Here is a 19,555-nt window from a genome sequence, read left to right on the forward strand (position 1 = left end):
TAGACAAACTCTTTGGAGAATTAATTTAATTCAAGTCAAGTAGCAGACAAAATAATTAAATTGATGGATTAAGATAATCTTAAACGCGGGAAATATTGTAAAATAAAATGGACCCAAGTTATTTGTAATTTGGTGATTTAGATGGGAGTGAATATTATTCTTTAGTGGAACAAAATAATATTTCATTGATAATATATTAAATCATGTGTCATTTGATTTAATTAGATATTTATTTAATGGGTGGGCCCATCATCTAGATCATTCCATGGATCCACACTCTAGCCCAACAAGTCCACTATAAAAAAGTGAGTGAGATGGAAACCCTAGATGCACTACACAATACACAACACTCTAACCCTAGCCGCCAAAAGTCGACGCCTCTCTCTCCCTCTTAGCCTCGATTTTCGTGCCCTAGCACGTGGGAGATTTTGTTCTATCCTAATTCATAGGATTAGATCAAGACAATCTCGTGTTTGGTGTTGGACTTCCTAGATCTCATCAAACTATTGTTGATTATTCAAGATCCGCCCACACGGATGAATTATCAAGGACAAGGGAATAGAGTGGAAGAGTCGTGGTCGATAGATCAAGGATTTTCGGGTGGTGCAGCTAGCAACATCAATCCTATGATGGATCAAGATGTAACAATCGAAGCTACATCAATTTGCATTTTGCATGTCTATGTGTTTATTTGATGTGTTCATCTATAGATCTAGAATAATTGCATGAAATTGGAATCGAATGCATAATCACCTAAATAGATCCGTAAGGACTTGTTTGTTTTCCGTGTCTTCCGTTGCGGTAGTTCCAACATGATATTCGCATGGTTCTTGTAAAGTTAGACATCATTTAGGGAGCGAGAAAGACAATTTACTATTTTTCCATGCTTCTTTTTAATTTCTTAGTTTTTATTTTATTTCGATTCGCAAGTATCGTATGAATTCAGGCATTTAGACACAAAACGTTTTTGGTGTTGTCGGCATCTACTACTGATGGAACTGCAATATAGAAACACTTCTTACTAGCATATATTCTATCTAATCTGAAATTTGAAAACATGTAAGGATGTTTGATATATGAAATTGAAATTTTATACTAGTATCACTGGATTTAATTCTTAAGTATTTAATTGGAAATCATTTATTTGATATAAATTTAATCGATATGAATTTTAGTATGGAGAAACTACACGTTGTACACCTACTACACACACTCACTATAATACACATACTACATACTAACATACATACAATACACATTGCAATATTGCATACACACACCACACATTACATTCAAACCATACACAGTACACACTACAGAAATTCTTTTACGGTAAAAAAAAACATAGTACTCGTTTAATGAAACAAAAATTTAAGACACAATTACTAGCCCTTGAAATTTTTTTCTTATAAATAAGCAAAATTTTGGACGCCAAAGAAAGCATGTATAAGTTAACTGCAAATTATCTTAATCTTTTTCACCACTTTTTAGGACATTTTTATTTGTGTCCAATAATTTTATTTTGAATACCAACAACAAAAACACTTTTAAAACGTTGATAGTATAATTAGATACATAAATTAGCGTTCTTAGTAGCATTAAAAATATCATTAATCGTTCTTTTTGTTGTGACACACATAATATACCTCGAAATCTTATTTAGTTCCTTTGGTTTTTATGTTTTTCATATGTTAGTTTTTGTTTTTTTTTTCTTTCTGTTTTCTTATGATATGTGCCTTTCTATTTTTTTTTATTTCCATTCTTTTAATGTTTTTTCTTACGTAATGTTTATATATTTTACTGTTATTATTTTCAGTGTTTCTTTTATGTATTACTTATGTTATTATTTACAATATTTTCTTATTTAATACTTATGTTTTCTTATTACTTATTTAAACTTAAGATATATTTTACTTTGGAGTTTTAAGATTAAAGATGAGCAGTATGTGTTGTGTGTACGTGTAGTGTGTACGGAGTGTGTGTGTGCAACAGATACGTGTTTGTGTATGTATATGTAGCGCGTGTAGTGTGTGTATTGTATAAGTATGTGTGTGCGCATGCACTATGTGAATTGTGTTTTTTTACGTGATTAGTGAGATTTGATATTTGGTTATATATTAAGATGTGATTATATATTGATCACTAGGGTAGTGATAAAATGTATAACAATATTCAAATCTTATGACGTAAGAGCATCTCCAGAGAAAAAATTCAGTGGACCATCCACACCATATAGGCATAATGAGGTGGTATACCCTATCAATTATTTTTTGACATATGGAAATATGAAGGACCCAACACCAAACTAGACATACAATAATTTAGAAAACATTCATTCGACCACTATTATAGAAAATTTCATAATCTAAATATGGACAATTACCAATATATTTTCACCTCCTATATATATTGCATATTAATACATATGCGTATAATATAAATATCTCATATATACAGTCATTAAAAAAAATCTTGTAACACTTGTTAGTATTATGTTATGGATATGATTTCCTTTTTCTTTTTTATGTATAAATATATATGTAATTGAAAATTTTACATAGCATTGACCATAATTTAATTTTTTAATATTGTTTTAGTAAATATAAATGATTATATATCTACTCATGCAATAGCTTAATTCGCAAATAAATAGTAAATTATAGTCATACTATCCGTCCACGATTAATTGAACCCTTTTGACTTGGCGCGGGTTTAAAGAAATATAGTAGGAACTAGGAAGTGAGTTGAAAAAGTTAGTAAAATATGAGACCTATTTTTATATTTTAATTTTATAATAAAATGTGAGTACGGTAAATTAGTGGAATGTGAGGTTTATTGCCAAATAAAAAAAATTAAAAAAAAAATAAGGGTGTCTCAATTATTTGCGTATGGACAAAGATTATTGGTGTCAATTAATCATAGATCTTAATACTTATATATACCCAAAATGAAAAAAGAAAATCATACCCATAATAAATACTACTAACAAGTGTTGTACTAATGTAAATATTGTTTTTGTCGGTACATATAAGATATGTTATTATATTATGTGTATGTATAAATATGTAATATAATGTATAGTACTCCTAATTTTCATAAAAGAAAAAGGAAATCATACCCATAAAAAATACTAACAAGTGTTGTATATATTATTTTTATTGTCGGTAATGTAAGGTTATTTTATTATATGTGTATATATAAATATGCAATATAGTGTATAAAAGTAATTTCCATATTTAAGATTATGGAGTAATTTTCTATAATAGTGGTAGAATGAATGTTTCCTAAATTATTGCACGTCTAGTTGGATGTTAGGTCCTTCATATTTCCATGTCAAAAAATAATTGATAGGATATACCACCTCACCATGCTTATGTGGTGGATGGTCCACTTAATTTTTTCTCGTATCTCCATGGAAAAGATATAAGATGATAATGGTATACATATTTACATTTTGTGCGAAAAAGAGATAAAAATACTTTTAAAAAAATTGAAGAAGGTATAATATCTTTTCAAATAATCTTTCCATTAGAGAATGAGATTTTATTAAAAAAAACAAAAAGATAAATACTGTACTAGTTTTTTTTACCTTTAGATGCTCTAACAAATATCCTAAGCAATTAGAGTGGAATATCTAAAGGTTAAAAGTGCATGTGATAATAGTATTCTGTATTAAATTTAGAGTGAAGTATTTGAACTATGCGTTTATCTCGCCAATGAATCCTGGATTTTAAAAATATCCCCAGACAACCCTGGACTAAGTGTTTATCTCGAAAATGGTCATTTTTCACTGTTTCGTGACGAAAATACCCTTCTGGGGGATTCAGGAGGGTTTGGGCAATTTGGTCTTTTTACATTTTAAATCTGATATTATTTTAGTTATGTACTAAATCTGATATTATTTCGAAATTATCATTCTTCTTCCCCTTTGGCATCCTTCACTTTGTTTCTTTAATTCAATATTAGATTTAATTTTATAAAATTAAATTTTAAATTTTAATTATTAAAATTACTATTAAATAACAAATTAATAGTTTTAATCAATATTTGATAGTGTCTAATATTTAATCAATAAGGTACGACGACACCTTAGATTTAATCAATATATAATAGTTTTAATCACAAATAGATCATATAACACAATTTATAGGAGAATTTGACTAAAAATATTATGAAGTTGACTAAATCGTGTTATATGATCTATTTATGATTAAAACTATTAAATATTGATTAAAACTAGGGCGTTGTCGTACCTTATTGATTAAATATTAGACACTATCAAATATTGATTAAAACTATTAATTTGTTATTTAATAGTAATTTTAATAATTAAACAAATTTATTGATATTTAAAAATCAAAATTTAAAATTTAATTTTATAAAATTAAATCTAATATTGAAATAAAGAAACAAAGTGAAGGATGCCCAAAGGGAAATAAGAATGATAATTTTGAAATAATATCAGATTCAGTACATAACTGAAATAATATCAGATTTAAAATGTAAAAAGACCAAATTGCCCAAACCCCCTAGAACCCCCCAAAAGGGTATTTTCGTCACGAAACAGTGAAAATGGACCATTTTCGAGATAAACGCTTAGTCTAGGGTTGTTTGGAGATATTTTTAAAGTCCAGGGTTCATTGCCGAGATAAAAGCATAGTCCAGGAACTATTTTTGTAGTTCACTCTTCAATCTAAGGCATAAGGGTAAATATGTAATGTAGAATAATTTTCAGTTAGAGTATTACACCACATTGATTTGTTAAAAATAAGGGTAAATATATATGTAATGAAATTACACACTTTTTGATTAAGGAAGAGTACCTAGTACATCAATAATTATATTAGTGGGCGAACCCACACAAGCGAAAATGTACATAGTCAGCATATCACGCCTAACTAGCTAGCCATCATAATCTTAAGTTTTGATTGATTAATTCTATCTAATCAAATGTCATAATTTGTGGAGTATATTTTATACATATAATCTTTGTTACACGCCAAACTTTTTTATGATTTCCCCATATAATAATAGTCGTAATAATAATTGGAAGAGATGAGGTACGGAAATGTGATCAATTAGTGGGATATATACTAGGATGCTACTTGATTCCAAGACCTAGCTAGTGGGATGATTTTGGACCGCTACGACATTGTATCTTTTTCAAATGACTTAATTAATTCTTGAGTTGACTCCTATTTTATATAGGGGAGGGGCACAGCCCAGATAATTCTTAAACTCTTAATTCTGTTTAACTAAAAAATATTTTACAACTAATTTACAAATTTTATAAATGAAAATAGAACTATTATTAGTACACTTCTCTGTGAGAAAAAAAAATTGACGGTTAATTAATGAGTGCATAGTGTGGAAGATGATAAAATATGTCGGCTATAATTGCGATGCCTACTGTCTGTTATATACGGAAACAATCATACAACATAATCTTGCGCTCGTGTTGGAGTTTAATTAGTCCAAATATTCCCCCTAAATTAGGATATTAATCCCATTTGGATATCGACTCACAGTTAATTGTCGTTAAAGTTGTCACGTTCAACAAACGTATAGGGTTGTCATATATTTGTCGGAAACTAATTATACTAATGAATTTTAATATTTTTTATTATACGTAATTTTTTTTAATAAATTTTAATACTATTGAGTTAGTTAGGTTAATCTAACTAATTAAATTTATAATTAAGTCAATAATTTGGTTAAAACACGTTCGACCGTTTAGTTCAATAGAAAATATTAATTTTAGACCAAAACATTTATTTAGGAATAAAAGATGATGCAGATGACAAAAAAAAATTAAAGCAAATACAAGGGATCAAATTTGAACTTTAGTAATGGGACCAAATTTGAGCTTTAGTCATTAGTTTATACTAGTATAAGTTAAATTGATTACAATTCCAGGCATTTGTGTGAGAGGTAAAAAAAAACAAACAAAAATTAAAAATTGATTTGTGCAGCATAAGAAATAAACTGTTGTAGTACTATAAGATAAGGATGAATTTAAGTTGGATCGAAGCTTTGAAATTGGTGTTATAGACAACTGGAAAATGTATACTTTTTGTCGCATTTAATAAAAAGGTGTCACGTTAATATTAATGCAAATTCACATTTATTGGGGCCTCCCATTTGCCCATTTTTCTTGACGAAATTAATGAAACAAAACTCTAAGTAAACGGCCCACGAGTTGAACCTTAAAAGCTTTTCCTATCTCACATATGGCGTTGAATAATTTTCGCCCCACCTATTATTGTCTCTATATGTCCTGCTCAAAATTTACCAGTATTTAATTATAACTTTAAGACTCTTTTCTTTGTTAATTTATAGAAAAGTCATTATATCTACTTCACACTTCACTGAAAATCCATCCAAATTCCAAACAATTGCGGTAACAATATGGGTGGATATAGGGTCCCTTTAAAATTTGAAACACTTACAGTTGTGTACATATGGGTGGGGGGGGGGGGATCATGCATTAATTAGAATTGTCACAATATTATAATATATAAATAATTAATGTCATGAAATATAGCTACAAATCTAATGTCGTTAAATATAACTAAAAATAATATTGTCATGAAATAAATATTGTGGTAAACATAAAGAAATAAGCAGTACCATAAAAGTAATTATTATATGAAGATTGTTATAACTATCATGAAAAGACTATTGTGCTTTAATAGGTATACATATTGTAATTTGCTTGGTTTCCATATTCGCCAAATTTTTCAGGTGTCAGTGTACAATTCAATTTGAGTATTTTCTTTTACCCTTCTACTATTTGTCTTTTTGTGAAGAAAATCATAGTATATCAAACAACTATACATCTTATAGTTTATAGAGAGGGCCTAGAGTAGAGCAATTGAGATGGAGATTCGTTTTCCACGTATCAAAATATAACCGTAGAAGAATATAAAAAAAAAGTTAATTTCAGATGATTGTCTTTTATATGAAAAGGATTTGGAATGGATATGGCCTGAAAAAGTTGGAAAAGGGTAAGTATATATAGTATTCGTTAAATTTTTGCGACATTGTCTTTTAGTAGATAAAAAATAAAAGAAAAATCCATCACAAGTTAATTGTCATTCAACTCAAAAATAAATAATTAATTACTACGATAAAAGACGTGAAATTGGATAAAAACGAACGAACTTAATTTTGACGTGTATCATCCTCGAGGCCTAATGCAAAACTTTAAATTTAGTTTTTATAATGACATGGCATATTTAATTATGGTCATCCAATATTCGGGCAAATTTAGTATGAATAGTTTTTTTTTTTTGAAGAAATTTAGTATGAATAGTTAAAAATTCATACTCCATAAAGTTGACCCCATGAGTTGACGCGGCGACTCACCCGATTGCTGCTGACGTGTCGACAATTGAGACACTTGAAATGGGGGGACGATTCACGAGACCTATTCTAGTACAAAATTAAATTTAGTGAGATTCATTAGATTTCTTCAATCATGCGATAATGAAAATTTTGTTCGTATTTCGTAATACAAGATTTCAAAATACTATTGATATCTTCGCATTTTGCTCTAACTAATGATGAAAAATATCTAATCATATTTGCTACCTATATATACTCCTACTCCCTCCGTCCCACTTAAGATGACACGTTTTCCTTTTTAGTTTGTCCCAACTAAAATGACACATTTCCTTTTTTGGTAACTTTTCTCTCCAATTAATACACTCAACCACTTTTTCTCACTCCTATTAAAATATCTATCTTTCTTTATCTCTCTACTTTAATATTTACACTCACCTTCTCTCTCCAATTAAACACTTTAACCAATAACTCATAAAACCCCGTGCCAGCTAAGCAATGTGTCATCTAAACTGGGACTGGAGGGAGTATATCATAATTCATAACACTAGTATATTTATTGCACATGCTTTTAATTTATATCGACTGATACAAAATATTCAGTGCTAAGATATGGTGAAGCAATTACCCCACCACAAATTTAAACTTGTGTCCTTAGTGATAAGATACAAATTTAAAGTTGGTGCCCATCAATATTTTTGTAAAGTAGGCAAACATATAGAATTATAAAGTATTCATACTAAATAAAAGAATTTTATTTTTTTCTTCCTCTCATACTAATCAAGGAGTAGAATAAACTTCATTTTTTCATTTCGATTGACTAACCAGTAATCATCTTTGTTAAAATGGATATACGGAGAAGTGAGATACTCCATAAGTTGAGTGCTAAGACATTTTTACTCTAGAAAAAAAAAAGAGATTCAAGTTAATACGTCAAAGATTAAATTATCAGCTCTTTAATTCAAAACGTCCCATTTTTATAGATAAGAAATCATACGGATCCATTTTTTTTAATCTGGACCACAGATTATTACATGTGGGACACATGAACATGCGACACGTGGGCGGGCAATTTTTTATCCGACACGAATCCGCACGAAGATAACCCAACACGAACACACACGTTTAGGATTTGACCCAATAAAAATCCAAAAATTTTGGGTTGGGTTGGGTCGGATTTGGGTCGGGTTGGGTTATCCGTTAAGAAAAAACAATAATTATTTTGATTATTTTTATTAATTAAAATGATATATTAAATTTAAATTTTAATTATTTTTATTAATTAAAAAATATTATAATTTTAATTTTATTAGTAAAAATATGATTAATACTATTATTAATGCATACTTAAATTTTATGATAAAAAAATATTACTGCATACTTAAATTTTATTAAAAAATAATTATTTTAATTATTTTAACTTTATTAGTTAGATTTAAATTTAATATACTTTAATTTTATTATTTGGATTTAAAAATTATTTTAATTAATTATTTTAATTTTGTAATATCTTATTTTATCGTGTAATATCTTATTTTAATTATATAATATCATATATCGCTCGTTATTGTATAACGTTTATATTGTGTAGTAACTTACTATCATTAAAAGATGACTGATATTTTTTTGGATGACACGAAATTCGCACGAATCCAACACGACCGATATTTTTTTTGGATGACACGAAATCCGTACAAATCCGACACGAATCTGTTTGGGTTGAACCCGATTAAAATACGATGATTTTGGGTTGGGTTGGGTTGGGAACCGATAAGGCTGGGTCGATATTGGGTTGACTCGATAACGACCCAATCCACACAATTTGCCAACACCGGGTGGCACAAGTTACTCTCTCCACCCCAAACTACCTACTCTATATTTCTTCGACAAATATTTACACATCAATTTTTTAAATCATTTTACTAAAAGGAATGCATAACTACTTTGGGATGGAGAATTTCTATAGTTTTTAGAACTATTCATATGATGACGAGGATTTTATGCATAATTAATGTTGAGCATATTTATGCATGATGTTACTTATAAAAGCGCATAATGTTACATATACACATATAAACATGGATATTTTGTCATTTATTGACGTAACTTATTGTTCATGTTCTATGTTTCTAATGCAATCGATCTCTATTCTCCTTTCTCGTGAAATATATTTAATGTAGGTGTTTTTTTTTTTGGTAGAGGATATTAGGGGTGTGAATATGGATATCGGGTATTGGGTTTACCCGTACCCGACCCGATATTCACCGAGTATTGGATACCCAATATCCAATTTTATGGGATTGGGTATGAGATTAGATATTTAAATTTAAAATAAATTGGGTATTGGATAATCCGAATGGGTATCGGATATTACCCGAATATCCAATTTATTATTTAAAGCATTTTTTAAATTAGGTTTAGCCATTTTAGGCTTCAAGAGTTGAGCCAATTTATTTACTAGTACAATTTATAAGTTAACTTTCTCTAAACTTATATAAATAAGTCGATCTCTCTTACTCTAGGTCACGGCTTCTCCAAGCTCTCAAGTTTTACGTATTGCAAAATCAACTCATGTGGTTTTTTATGTTTTAGTTAATTATTTTAACTTTTGAACTATATTATTGGTTGCTTCTACAGTTTAATTAAATGCATAACTTTTATTATTTTACTTACATATTGCATAACCAATCCCCATAAATATAATCATATACTTAAAATAAAAGTGACCCATTTTTTTGTAGTTTAATACTACAAAATAAATGCAACATTAAATATATTTGTCAATTTAAATATTTCTATATTTATATTAATATAATAAATTTTGAAAATTTTTTATTAGTTATTAACACATGTAAAGAATCGGGTGTTTGGGTACCCGATACGTCGGGTGTGGATACCCGGGGCGGGTATTGGAGTACCCGAAAATATATCGGGTCAAATTTTGGATAGACATTTAGATGATTTTTGGATTTGGATACCCGATTTTTTCAGGACGGGTATCCATGGATACCCGTATTCCCACCCCTAGAGGATATATTTTTTCGTACTCCATTATGCATATTTCTGTTTATACATTTTTGACAAAGCTTAGTTGTGATTTATTCAAATGAGAGAAGTAGTATATATTCACCTTTTTTAGAATGAGGAAAACATGGGTGCACGCCACAATACCATGCACCACTGCATGCACTTTTATTCAAAGCATTGATAATTATAATTATAGAATTACATATTGATTATAAATTCAATTTTCTATTGTGCAAAATGGCGTTTACAGCCGTTAGTAGAGTTAAAATATTGAATATCTTACAAGTGATCATGACACAAATTATTGAATAAACCTCAAACATCCAACAAGTTTCACAAGCAAAAATTCACGTAACATGAATAAAATAGTTTTAATGCATAATAATAATAATAATAATAACTATATGGAAGTTAAAATGGATTCTTCTACTATATTATGCACTAGAGAGCCCAGTTGTGAAGCCCAGTAAGCCAGGCTCTTTCTTGCAAAATGAAGAAGTACAATATGTTTCGGTTCTTAATAATTAAGCCTTCATCTGTGTTAAAACCACATTTAATTCCGTGTTATCCAGAATGAACTTAAAATCAAGGCTATTATTGTTAGGCAAAAGCAAAACAATTAAAACTCGAAGACCATTAGTAATTAAGAATACTATATATTGAGTTACGTCACACAACATTATCCTGCGTAATCATTATTTAATTTTCAATTTGCGGTTAATCGACTTCATGAATACACTCCAAAAACTAACACACATTAATTAAATATTGAATGTGCTTGTCAACTACGCGAAAATACATGACAAGTAATACCATTGCACGTCATTAACGAAATAGTTACAACAATAAAGATCTTGTATATATTAACAAAATAGTTACATCAATAATCAACAAAGAACTCTACTCTCTCATTTTCAATCGATGGAAATATTTTCATAAAAACTCAAATCTCCACCACATCACAATATATAGATCTTATTCAATGATTTATTATAAAGAAAAAATTAAAAAAAAAAATTGAATTTGGGGTCGAGTTATTGAGAAGAATTCTCTTTACAATACCTAAGCTGCAAAGAAATCTGCCTCTCAAACTGAAGCTGCTTGTAAAAATTAGCAATAAAAGCATCGGCTCTCTCATCAATATCATCTTCCGACGGGTAACTGGTCGTCCTTCGTAGCCCCCTCGATGATCCCGGGCTCTCATCCGAGCCCGAATCCTCCACGCAGGCCATCAATCCGGGCCTTTCGTTGAAGCTCAGCCCTCTCTTGCTTATCACCGACGCCACTTTCCATCTATTCACGCTCAAATTAAGCAGAAACTTGATCTTCTCCACCGCCCTTCTCAGCTTGCTAAGCAACGTCGCCATTATAGAGAGAGATGCGTGTTAACTTGTTTCAAATGAAATGATTTTGGAGTTGATACAAGAGTAAGCACACATATATATACATATAGGTATGCATGCATAATTTATAGATATTATATTATTATTCTATTGTATGTATGCATGTGTGTTGCAGGGAAAGAGAGGTTGATGGAGGCGTGGGGAGAAGGAGAAGCGTGTGAAAAAGAAAGGCTACAAGCTGGATATAGTGTTAGGGAAGACTTGTATGTGGATATAGTAATTTTTCAAATGTTTTATTCATTCTTAATTACTGATTAAGTAAGGTCGTCTTTGTTTTGGATTTGTAGATTGAAAGCGACGACCGCTTTATTTTACTTAGTTGGTGTATTTACTTGAGTATTTGTTTTATTTAATTTATTTCATGATAAAAACACAAGGTATACACGTTATATTATGGTTTTAATTATAAAAGAGATTTCAAGAAATGATAGATATATTAAATAAATAGCCTTTTTTCTATCGATTCCCAACCTATAAATTAATACAAGGTAAAATTAAAAGAATAAATTAAATACCTTCATTTCTATTTCAAAAATTTGATAATAATAACGGTTTATTTATTGCTTAAAGCAGTGGCGGATCCAGGATTGATAAACGGAGGTGGCGAAATATATATTAGTAGGTTGGTTTAGGGGCGAAAATGATAATTTTTTCGATTTTCGGGACGATGTCGGGGCAAACGGAGTGAGCGGACATGGTAATTTTACGTCCGGATAAGAAGAAATTAGTCGCACGGAGGGAGCGACCGCCCCCTCCTGCCGCCCCTAGATTCGCCACTGGCTTAAAGGATCATTATTACATTTTTTTGACTTTGATAGATGTGAACAAAATAAGAGAAAATAGTTATAAACACGAAAAATCCCGATTGGTTATATAGGAATTTTGAAAAAAACTGTATGAAATTATTAAGTTCATTTTCTCGTCTAACTATTGAATTATTAATTTATAGTATAATGCCAAAGTTGTTGTCAATAAGTAACTACAAGCAAATCGCCAATATTTCATCTATCCAACTATTAAATTATTTCAATTGTAATCAAAATATACCCTTTTCGACCCAGTAAACAACCACTACTACTTGTCTACTTCATTCCTAAATCCTAATCTGAATATTAAAACAGTTATGAAGCAGCCAACGTGCTTACATTATTGTTTGACCTTAAATCTGAAGTGGTTTAGGTATAAAACTTGGTATCCAAGTTTTAATATTTGAAGATTGACTTTATGTAGGATGTAAGATTCATAATCTAAGCAACTAATGATCAAGTTCAACGAAATTAAGGTGAAGCTTCAAATTAAGATTATTACCTCTTCAACTCGTTTAACTCTAGTATAATTAAGAGTTTTGGTCAAGTGGAGCACTCCACATGATGTGCTCCGTCCAAAAAAAAATAGTCTCATTTGTTGATAGCATGAGTTTTAATGAGAAATTGATTAAAGAAGAGAAGAGAAGAGAAGTGAAAATAGATAAAGTAAGAGAGATAGGGAGAAAATAGGAATAAAGTATGAGATAGAAATTTTCTATATTTAGAAATAAAACTATTTTTTTGGACATCCCAAAATAACAAATAACAAAATGAGATTATTTTTTGTGAATGGATAGAATACTAATACTATTTTAGGTTATAATCCACTACTATATTTCTTAAATCGTTCATTCACTACCCTATTAAGGAGTTTTACATAACTTTTTACCATAGTTATAATCTAAAAAAATTCACACAATCTATAATCATGTCCCTTGATTATTCACATGCATGTCTCAATTTTTTTCCATCTTGTCCCATTTATTGATATTATAATTTAGCTATCTCAAATTAATTAAAATTTTATAATTATACTTTCCTCATTTCATAAACATAAACTATTTTTATCATTTTAGTCCGTCCAATTAATAAAATAACAACTTCTATTTTTATAGAACAAGAATAGTATTTTATTGAAAATCTTGGATTATTCTTTGTAGTGTTAACCACCTAAATTACGTTATGAGACGTATCTTGAGATTTACAAAGCTTAGTCAATTTTAGTTATTGAAACTTGTGTAATTAATTATGGATTTACAAAGCGTAGTAAAATTTAGTGGTTGCTATTTGCGTACCACTTTTCTGAATTTGTTTTTACCATTTGATTATTGATTTAGAGGCGTAGTAAAATTTAAATATTGAAATTATTGTAAAATATAAATATTGCGTAATTATTGTAAACTTCAGTTTGGGCCGTAGTTATGAGAAAATTCTGCTAAATTTGGACTTTAAAAAAAAGAGGCCCACAAATCATTTTAGTAAACCACCCAAGAAATGAATAGAAAGCTCACAGCCGCGTGACTGTATCAGATTTCTTCTCCTTTGTTTGTGACCTGGTTTTTAACTCTTCCTAAAACCCTGGCCTTTCCCTCTCTCTCCCTCTGAAGCTCACACAGATTCCATCGCAATCGGCGTCGCCGCCGCTGGTCGCTGCTAGTCGGCGATCCTAGTCTTCACTGTGAGAAGCTTTCTCTATTGATTTCATCGGCGCTTCTTCTATGTTAATTAATCCCTTACTTTGCGCTACTGAAAATATCGGGAAATCTGAAATGTCAATTTTTGCTTCTCTCCATTTGTCGTTTTTAAAAGCAATTGACATTCGATATCTGAAATATGGCTTGCCTGCTCTCGATCCTGTCCACTTTTTTTATGATTCTGTTACTTTGTTTATTGAGCATTGATGTATATATATGGAAGGAATATGTGTTCATACAAGAATTTTTTTTTGGTATTTGTATAAAATGTTTTGCAGAATTGCACTTGAACATTTGGTTTGTGTGAGGAAGAGGCAATGGGCAACGGTCCAGCTCCCTTTTCAGAAATTGGCAAACGAGCAAGAGGTGGACTTCTTAAAGATACAAAATTTTAGATAATTTATGCTTTAATTGTTGCATTAGAGTAAAATTGTTTGATGCTTTAACTCTTGCGTTAAACTTAGGATAGTATTGAGATCTATTTTGAGTCCATGTGTATTTAATGCCATTTTCTTGAATGTTTGGTTGGGTATGTGCTTTACGGCGAAAGGTCCTTACGGTAATTGAATACATTATAAATTCTGAAATATCTGTTGTCTTTATCTGTTTAGAATACGGTTCCATGTCACACAGCGATAAATTTGGTATATTAAGTAAAAACTCCAAATCTCAATAATTTGCTACATAATCTGTTCCTAAACATGTCCCGTTGACGTGATGAGGCTATGATGAGATCTTGGTACTGGCGAATATTTCCTTTTATGTCTGTTGTACAATATACTGCTTGTTAAGTCAAGCTGACGCTGTCATGCTGCAAGGAATTTTATGCTATTTGGTCAAGAACCATCATTTGGTGAGCAAAAAGTTGAAGATACTAATTTCCATAAGTACTACCACTGTGTTTTGATATTTAGCTTGCCATGTATTAATTGCTCTTATATCTTTATTCTCAAAGACCTGTGGCTTGTCATGTATTAATTGCTCTTATATCTTTATTCTCAAAGACCTGTGCCATGCAGTCTTGCATAACTGTGTTTGTTTTTGTTTACAGATCTCCTGACCAGAGATTACAATTATGATCAGAAGTTCTCCCTCGCCATACCAAGCTCTACTGGAATGGTATTACAGTAACCTTTTCCACCAATTGTTTATCATAACTTATTTGCACTTATTATGATACACATGTCTGTCAAAGCGATTATTCAACATGATTTTTCTACATTTTTAGCTATTTTTATACTAATATCAATTGGTAAGTTTAAAGATTCTCCTTTTATGAGCAACTGTCATTGGGACCTAGCTAGAAATTACTCTGCTCTTCGATTGCGTGATTCCTTGTACTAACTTCACATGAAAACTGTGGTCCAAAGTATACAAGCTGCCAAAGATTAATCTATTTGGGGAACATGTTTTCTGTGTTGAAATTTCAATTTGATCCTTGTGAAGAATGTTTCTTATATACATTGTGAGGACACTATACCTCCAAATGCAAAGTCCTATGAACTGCTAAGCAGTATTAAGTATATTAAACATTATTCCTCCCACAGGGATTTACAGCTACTGGAGTGAAGAAGGGTCAAATATTTGTTGGTGATATAAGCACACAGTACAGAAGTGGAAAAACTATTGTTGATGTCAAAGTTGATACATACTCTAATGTAAGAAGATATATTTGCTATTATTGTTGACTGAATACCATTTAGGCAATTTTTTGTTGATGATATATTGTGGAGAAGTAATGATATAATATAGAATTATTTTTTTAACTTGATTCCCTACTGCATGTACTTACAGGTTTCTACCAAAGTGACTTATGATGTAGTGCCTGGAACAAAAGCAGCAGTTAGCTTTAATGTTCCTGATCACAAGTCTGGGAAGGTACTCAGATTATATTCTTGGTGCTCCTTAATTGTCCACAAGTTCAGAGGCAGTTAGGATGCCTGTTGGGTTTTCTTTTCAATTTTCTTTTCTGTAGTTTTGAAGTTTATAATATGCTTTTTTTATGAAGAAATCTCATTTAACCAAAAATGAATTATTTGTAATGGGGTAAGAAATTGGGTAAAGCTAAGTTTGTTCTTTAAATGGAGTGCTTTCTAAAGTGCAATGCTGACTGACTTCTAAAGTTCTGATCAACCATCTTATCTTAACTTCAAAATGATGGAGCTGTGTTATTTTGATAACCATGTGAAGTTCTATTTATTGGGAGTTGCACAATCAGATGTCTTGTTTTTTTTTCAATCTTTAGCAACATTGTTGCAACTTGTTCTTGACATCTTCTGTTTATACAACGCAATCATGTTTTAAATACTGATTGTTTGAATGTTTAGCATCTTTGTTACTAATATTTTTGGTTATATTGTCTGCTCATGTATTGTTGAATTTCAGCTCGATGTGCATTACCTTCATCATCATGCTGCCATTAATTCTAGTATTGACTTGAACCCGAGTCCCCAACTGGAGGTTTCTGCAGCAATAGGCTCCAAAGATATTGCTATTGGCGGTGAAGTTGGATTTGACACCTCTTCGTCATCTTTTACTAAATACAATGCTGGAATAAGCTTCAACAAACAAGACTTTTCTGCTGCTGTTTTATTGTATGCAACAGTTCTGCTAAAGTCTACAATTCATATTTTGAATCTTTCTGTACCTTTTGTATTATTCTACAAAAATATCACTTGGTACTGATTTCTCTATGTACCTTTTCTTGTTTACAAGGATTGACAAGGGACAAACTGTGAAGGCTTCTTATGCACACGTGGTTAACCCTTTGACGGGAACAGAAGTTGCTGCTGAGATGACACACAGATTATCCAGTTTCCAGAATAGCTTCAGCTTGGGAAGCATCCATAAGATTGATAATCTCACGTCGATGAAGACAAGATTCTCCGATGATGGTAAGATTGCTATATCTAGCCAACGGGAATGGAGGCCTAAGTCACTAGTAACATTTTCAGCAGAGTATGACACCAAGGCCATCAACACAGCTCCAAAGTGTGGCCTCTCCATTGCTCTCAAGCCCTGATTTTTAACATTATCAGGTTTGATTTTTGAACAAATAGGCATTGAGCTTGAGGCGCTTAACGATTTTTATTGACAGGGAAACAATACCCGTTTTTTACAAACATTGAAATGATGGTGATAATTTTGGATGAATTCGTTTCCAGAAATTGGATATTTGCTGTATAATTGGCCAGTAAGGCAATAAGCAAATATTCTCCCCATTGGGATTTTAAGTGCTTGTTCTCTTTCCATTGGTACTCATTTTTTTCTCATATTATATGTTGAATCTTTTCCTTCTTTTCTGGATTGAAACAAGCCATGAATCATGAATATGCCATGAAACCATTGTGTCATTGTATGGTGTGATTTCAATAAGTAAAGGTTTACATTGTATTCTTTTGATCAGTGTATATATTAGAATCATGTATATTGGTGGGAAATATTAATTGGTATTTTATTTCATAATCTTTTACAATCCTCCATTTTACGATTTCCCATATTTCAATTCATATTGGATGTATATGAAATTTCATCAAATGACAACTTATATAAAAATGCTAACCCTAATTAGTCATTTGATTAGCCGGTCAAATAAATTGTTAGTAGTAGTAGTAGTATATTTTTCTATTGAAAATTTTTAAATTGATTAAAGAATTAACATTAGCTGAATAATTTTGTATTATTCATTTATATACATTATGTAACAAGAGTGTGTCGATTGAAGTGTTGTAAGAGCAACTCCAAGGGGAGAAGGTAAATGAAAAAGGTATATCATGTTTATACCTTCTTAAAAAGTGCAATATACCTTTTTAAAAATCAATCAACTCCAAGAATAAAAGGTATATAGAAAGGTATATCATTTAAAAAAAAAAAAATAATAGTACAAAAGCATTAAAAAAAACATAAAGTGTAATACCTTCTCAAATACCTTCTCCCTTGGAGAATGATTTTTTATGAAAAGAAGGTAAATATGGTGGTTATATGATTTTACCTCTCCATTGATGGAGAGGTAAAGATACCTCTTCAAAATGGAAAAAGGTATAATACCTTCTCAAATACCTCTCCCCTTGGAGAATGATTTTTCATGAAGAAAAAGTAAATATGGTTGTTATATTAGTTTACCTCTCCATTTACCTCTTCCCTTGGAGATGCTCTAACTAGCAAAACAGGATTGGGTTTCTAATCAATACGAAACTATCAAGTTTTTTGTAACAGTACAGTTGCTATTAGACATGTTTATCAGCAACTATCCAACCCAACCCAACCATCTACTTTTTTAATATTTAATTCATTTCTATCTCCTCCGCATTATCTTCCACATCATTAATATTCATCCAACCCAATCACACCCATTTTCATGGTTTATCAATGACCACCCAATCACACTATTATATATTTTGTTTTATCATATTTTTTTAATAATACTATTTTTAAATGAATAGTATTTATTATTGCATAATAAAATTTATAAAAAACCACAATAAATGACAAACTAAAAATTATAAAGACAAATTTTAAAAATATAAATTATAATAATTGAAATACGAAATTGAAAATAAATAATTGGTGCTCACCAAAGAAAGGATTATAGGAGGAGAAAAGATAAGATTTTTTTGTGTACAAAACTATAGCAAATGTGGTCTCTATTTATAGAGGATGAAAAATTATAAATTTTGGTATAATTTTTAATTTTTTTAATATAATATATAAAAGATATATCATTTTTTTAAAAAAAATCAGTCAATGAAATTGTGTCCTGTGGCACAATATCATTGGCTGATTCGTGAATTCAATCGAGAGACTGTTCGGTCGCTGGTTGCCAACCAGCCGACCATGGGTTGAGAAGAGAGAGACACACCACTACTTTAACTTTTTTTATTATTATTATTATTGCAATTGTGACACGGAGGTCGACAATCACTTCATTAACTAAAAGATTGGAGCAAGAGTAGTGAAATTTCCTTTTGTACATTCTTAGGATCAACTTAGGATTAATTGACAAATATTTTGACTAAGGCCGTGTGCTTCCCGTCACTTAATTTGAGAGTGAGTGTAAGCAATCAATGAAATTATCAAGGGATTACTTCCTTGAAATTTACTAATGCACTTTTAGTAGATATTTCTCTATTTATTTACATATAAAAATCTCGTATAAATAAAGGTAATCTAAATGTAAATATAGTGGTGGTATATGTGTGGTTTCTTTAAGCTGGATTACAATTGATGTAGAAAATGATGTCTACAGCATATGTCTCGGAATATTATTTTGGCTCATAGAGTA

At 30.4% G+C, this 19,555-nt stretch overlaps 2 protein-coding genes across 2 annotated transcripts; one reads left to right on the forward strand and one right to left on the reverse strand.

The window, feature by feature from the left end:
* Positions 1 to 11,208: 11,208 nt before the first annotated feature.
* LOC125186178 lies at positions 11,209 to 11,813 on the reverse strand. The gene has a single exon (XM_048082520.1). It carries the CDS (start codon positions 11,736 to 11,738, stop codon positions 11,406 to 11,408), a length of 333 nt encoding a protein of 110 aa, XP_047938477.1. The 5' UTR covers positions 11,739 to 11,813; the 3' UTR covers positions 11,209 to 11,405.
* A 2,294-nt stretch (positions 11,814 to 14,107) lies between these two features.
* LOC125186742 (mitochondrial outer membrane protein porin 4-like) lies at positions 14,108 to 17,586 on the forward strand. Its single transcript, XM_048083187.1, has 7 exons — positions 14,108 to 14,258; positions 14,553 to 14,640; positions 15,326 to 15,393; positions 15,822 to 15,932; positions 16,069 to 16,152; positions 16,660 to 16,868; positions 16,990 to 17,586. The coding sequence occupies exons 2-7, from the start codon at positions 14,592 to 14,594 to the stop codon at positions 17,294 to 17,296; spliced, it is 828 nt and encodes a 275-aa protein (XP_047939144.1). The 5' UTR covers positions 14,108 to 14,258; positions 14,553 to 14,591; the 3' UTR covers positions 17,297 to 17,586.
* The last annotated feature ends 1,969 nt before the right edge of the window (positions 17,587 to 19,555 follow it).

This window comes from Salvia hispanica, chromosome 5 (genome assembly GCF_023119035.1).
Source record: "Salvia hispanica cultivar TCC Black 2014 chromosome 5, UniMelb_Shisp_WGS_1.0, whole genome shotgun sequence".
In the NCBI taxonomy this organism is placed as follows: domain Eukaryota; kingdom Viridiplantae; phylum Streptophyta; class Magnoliopsida; order Lamiales; family Lamiaceae; genus Salvia; species Salvia hispanica.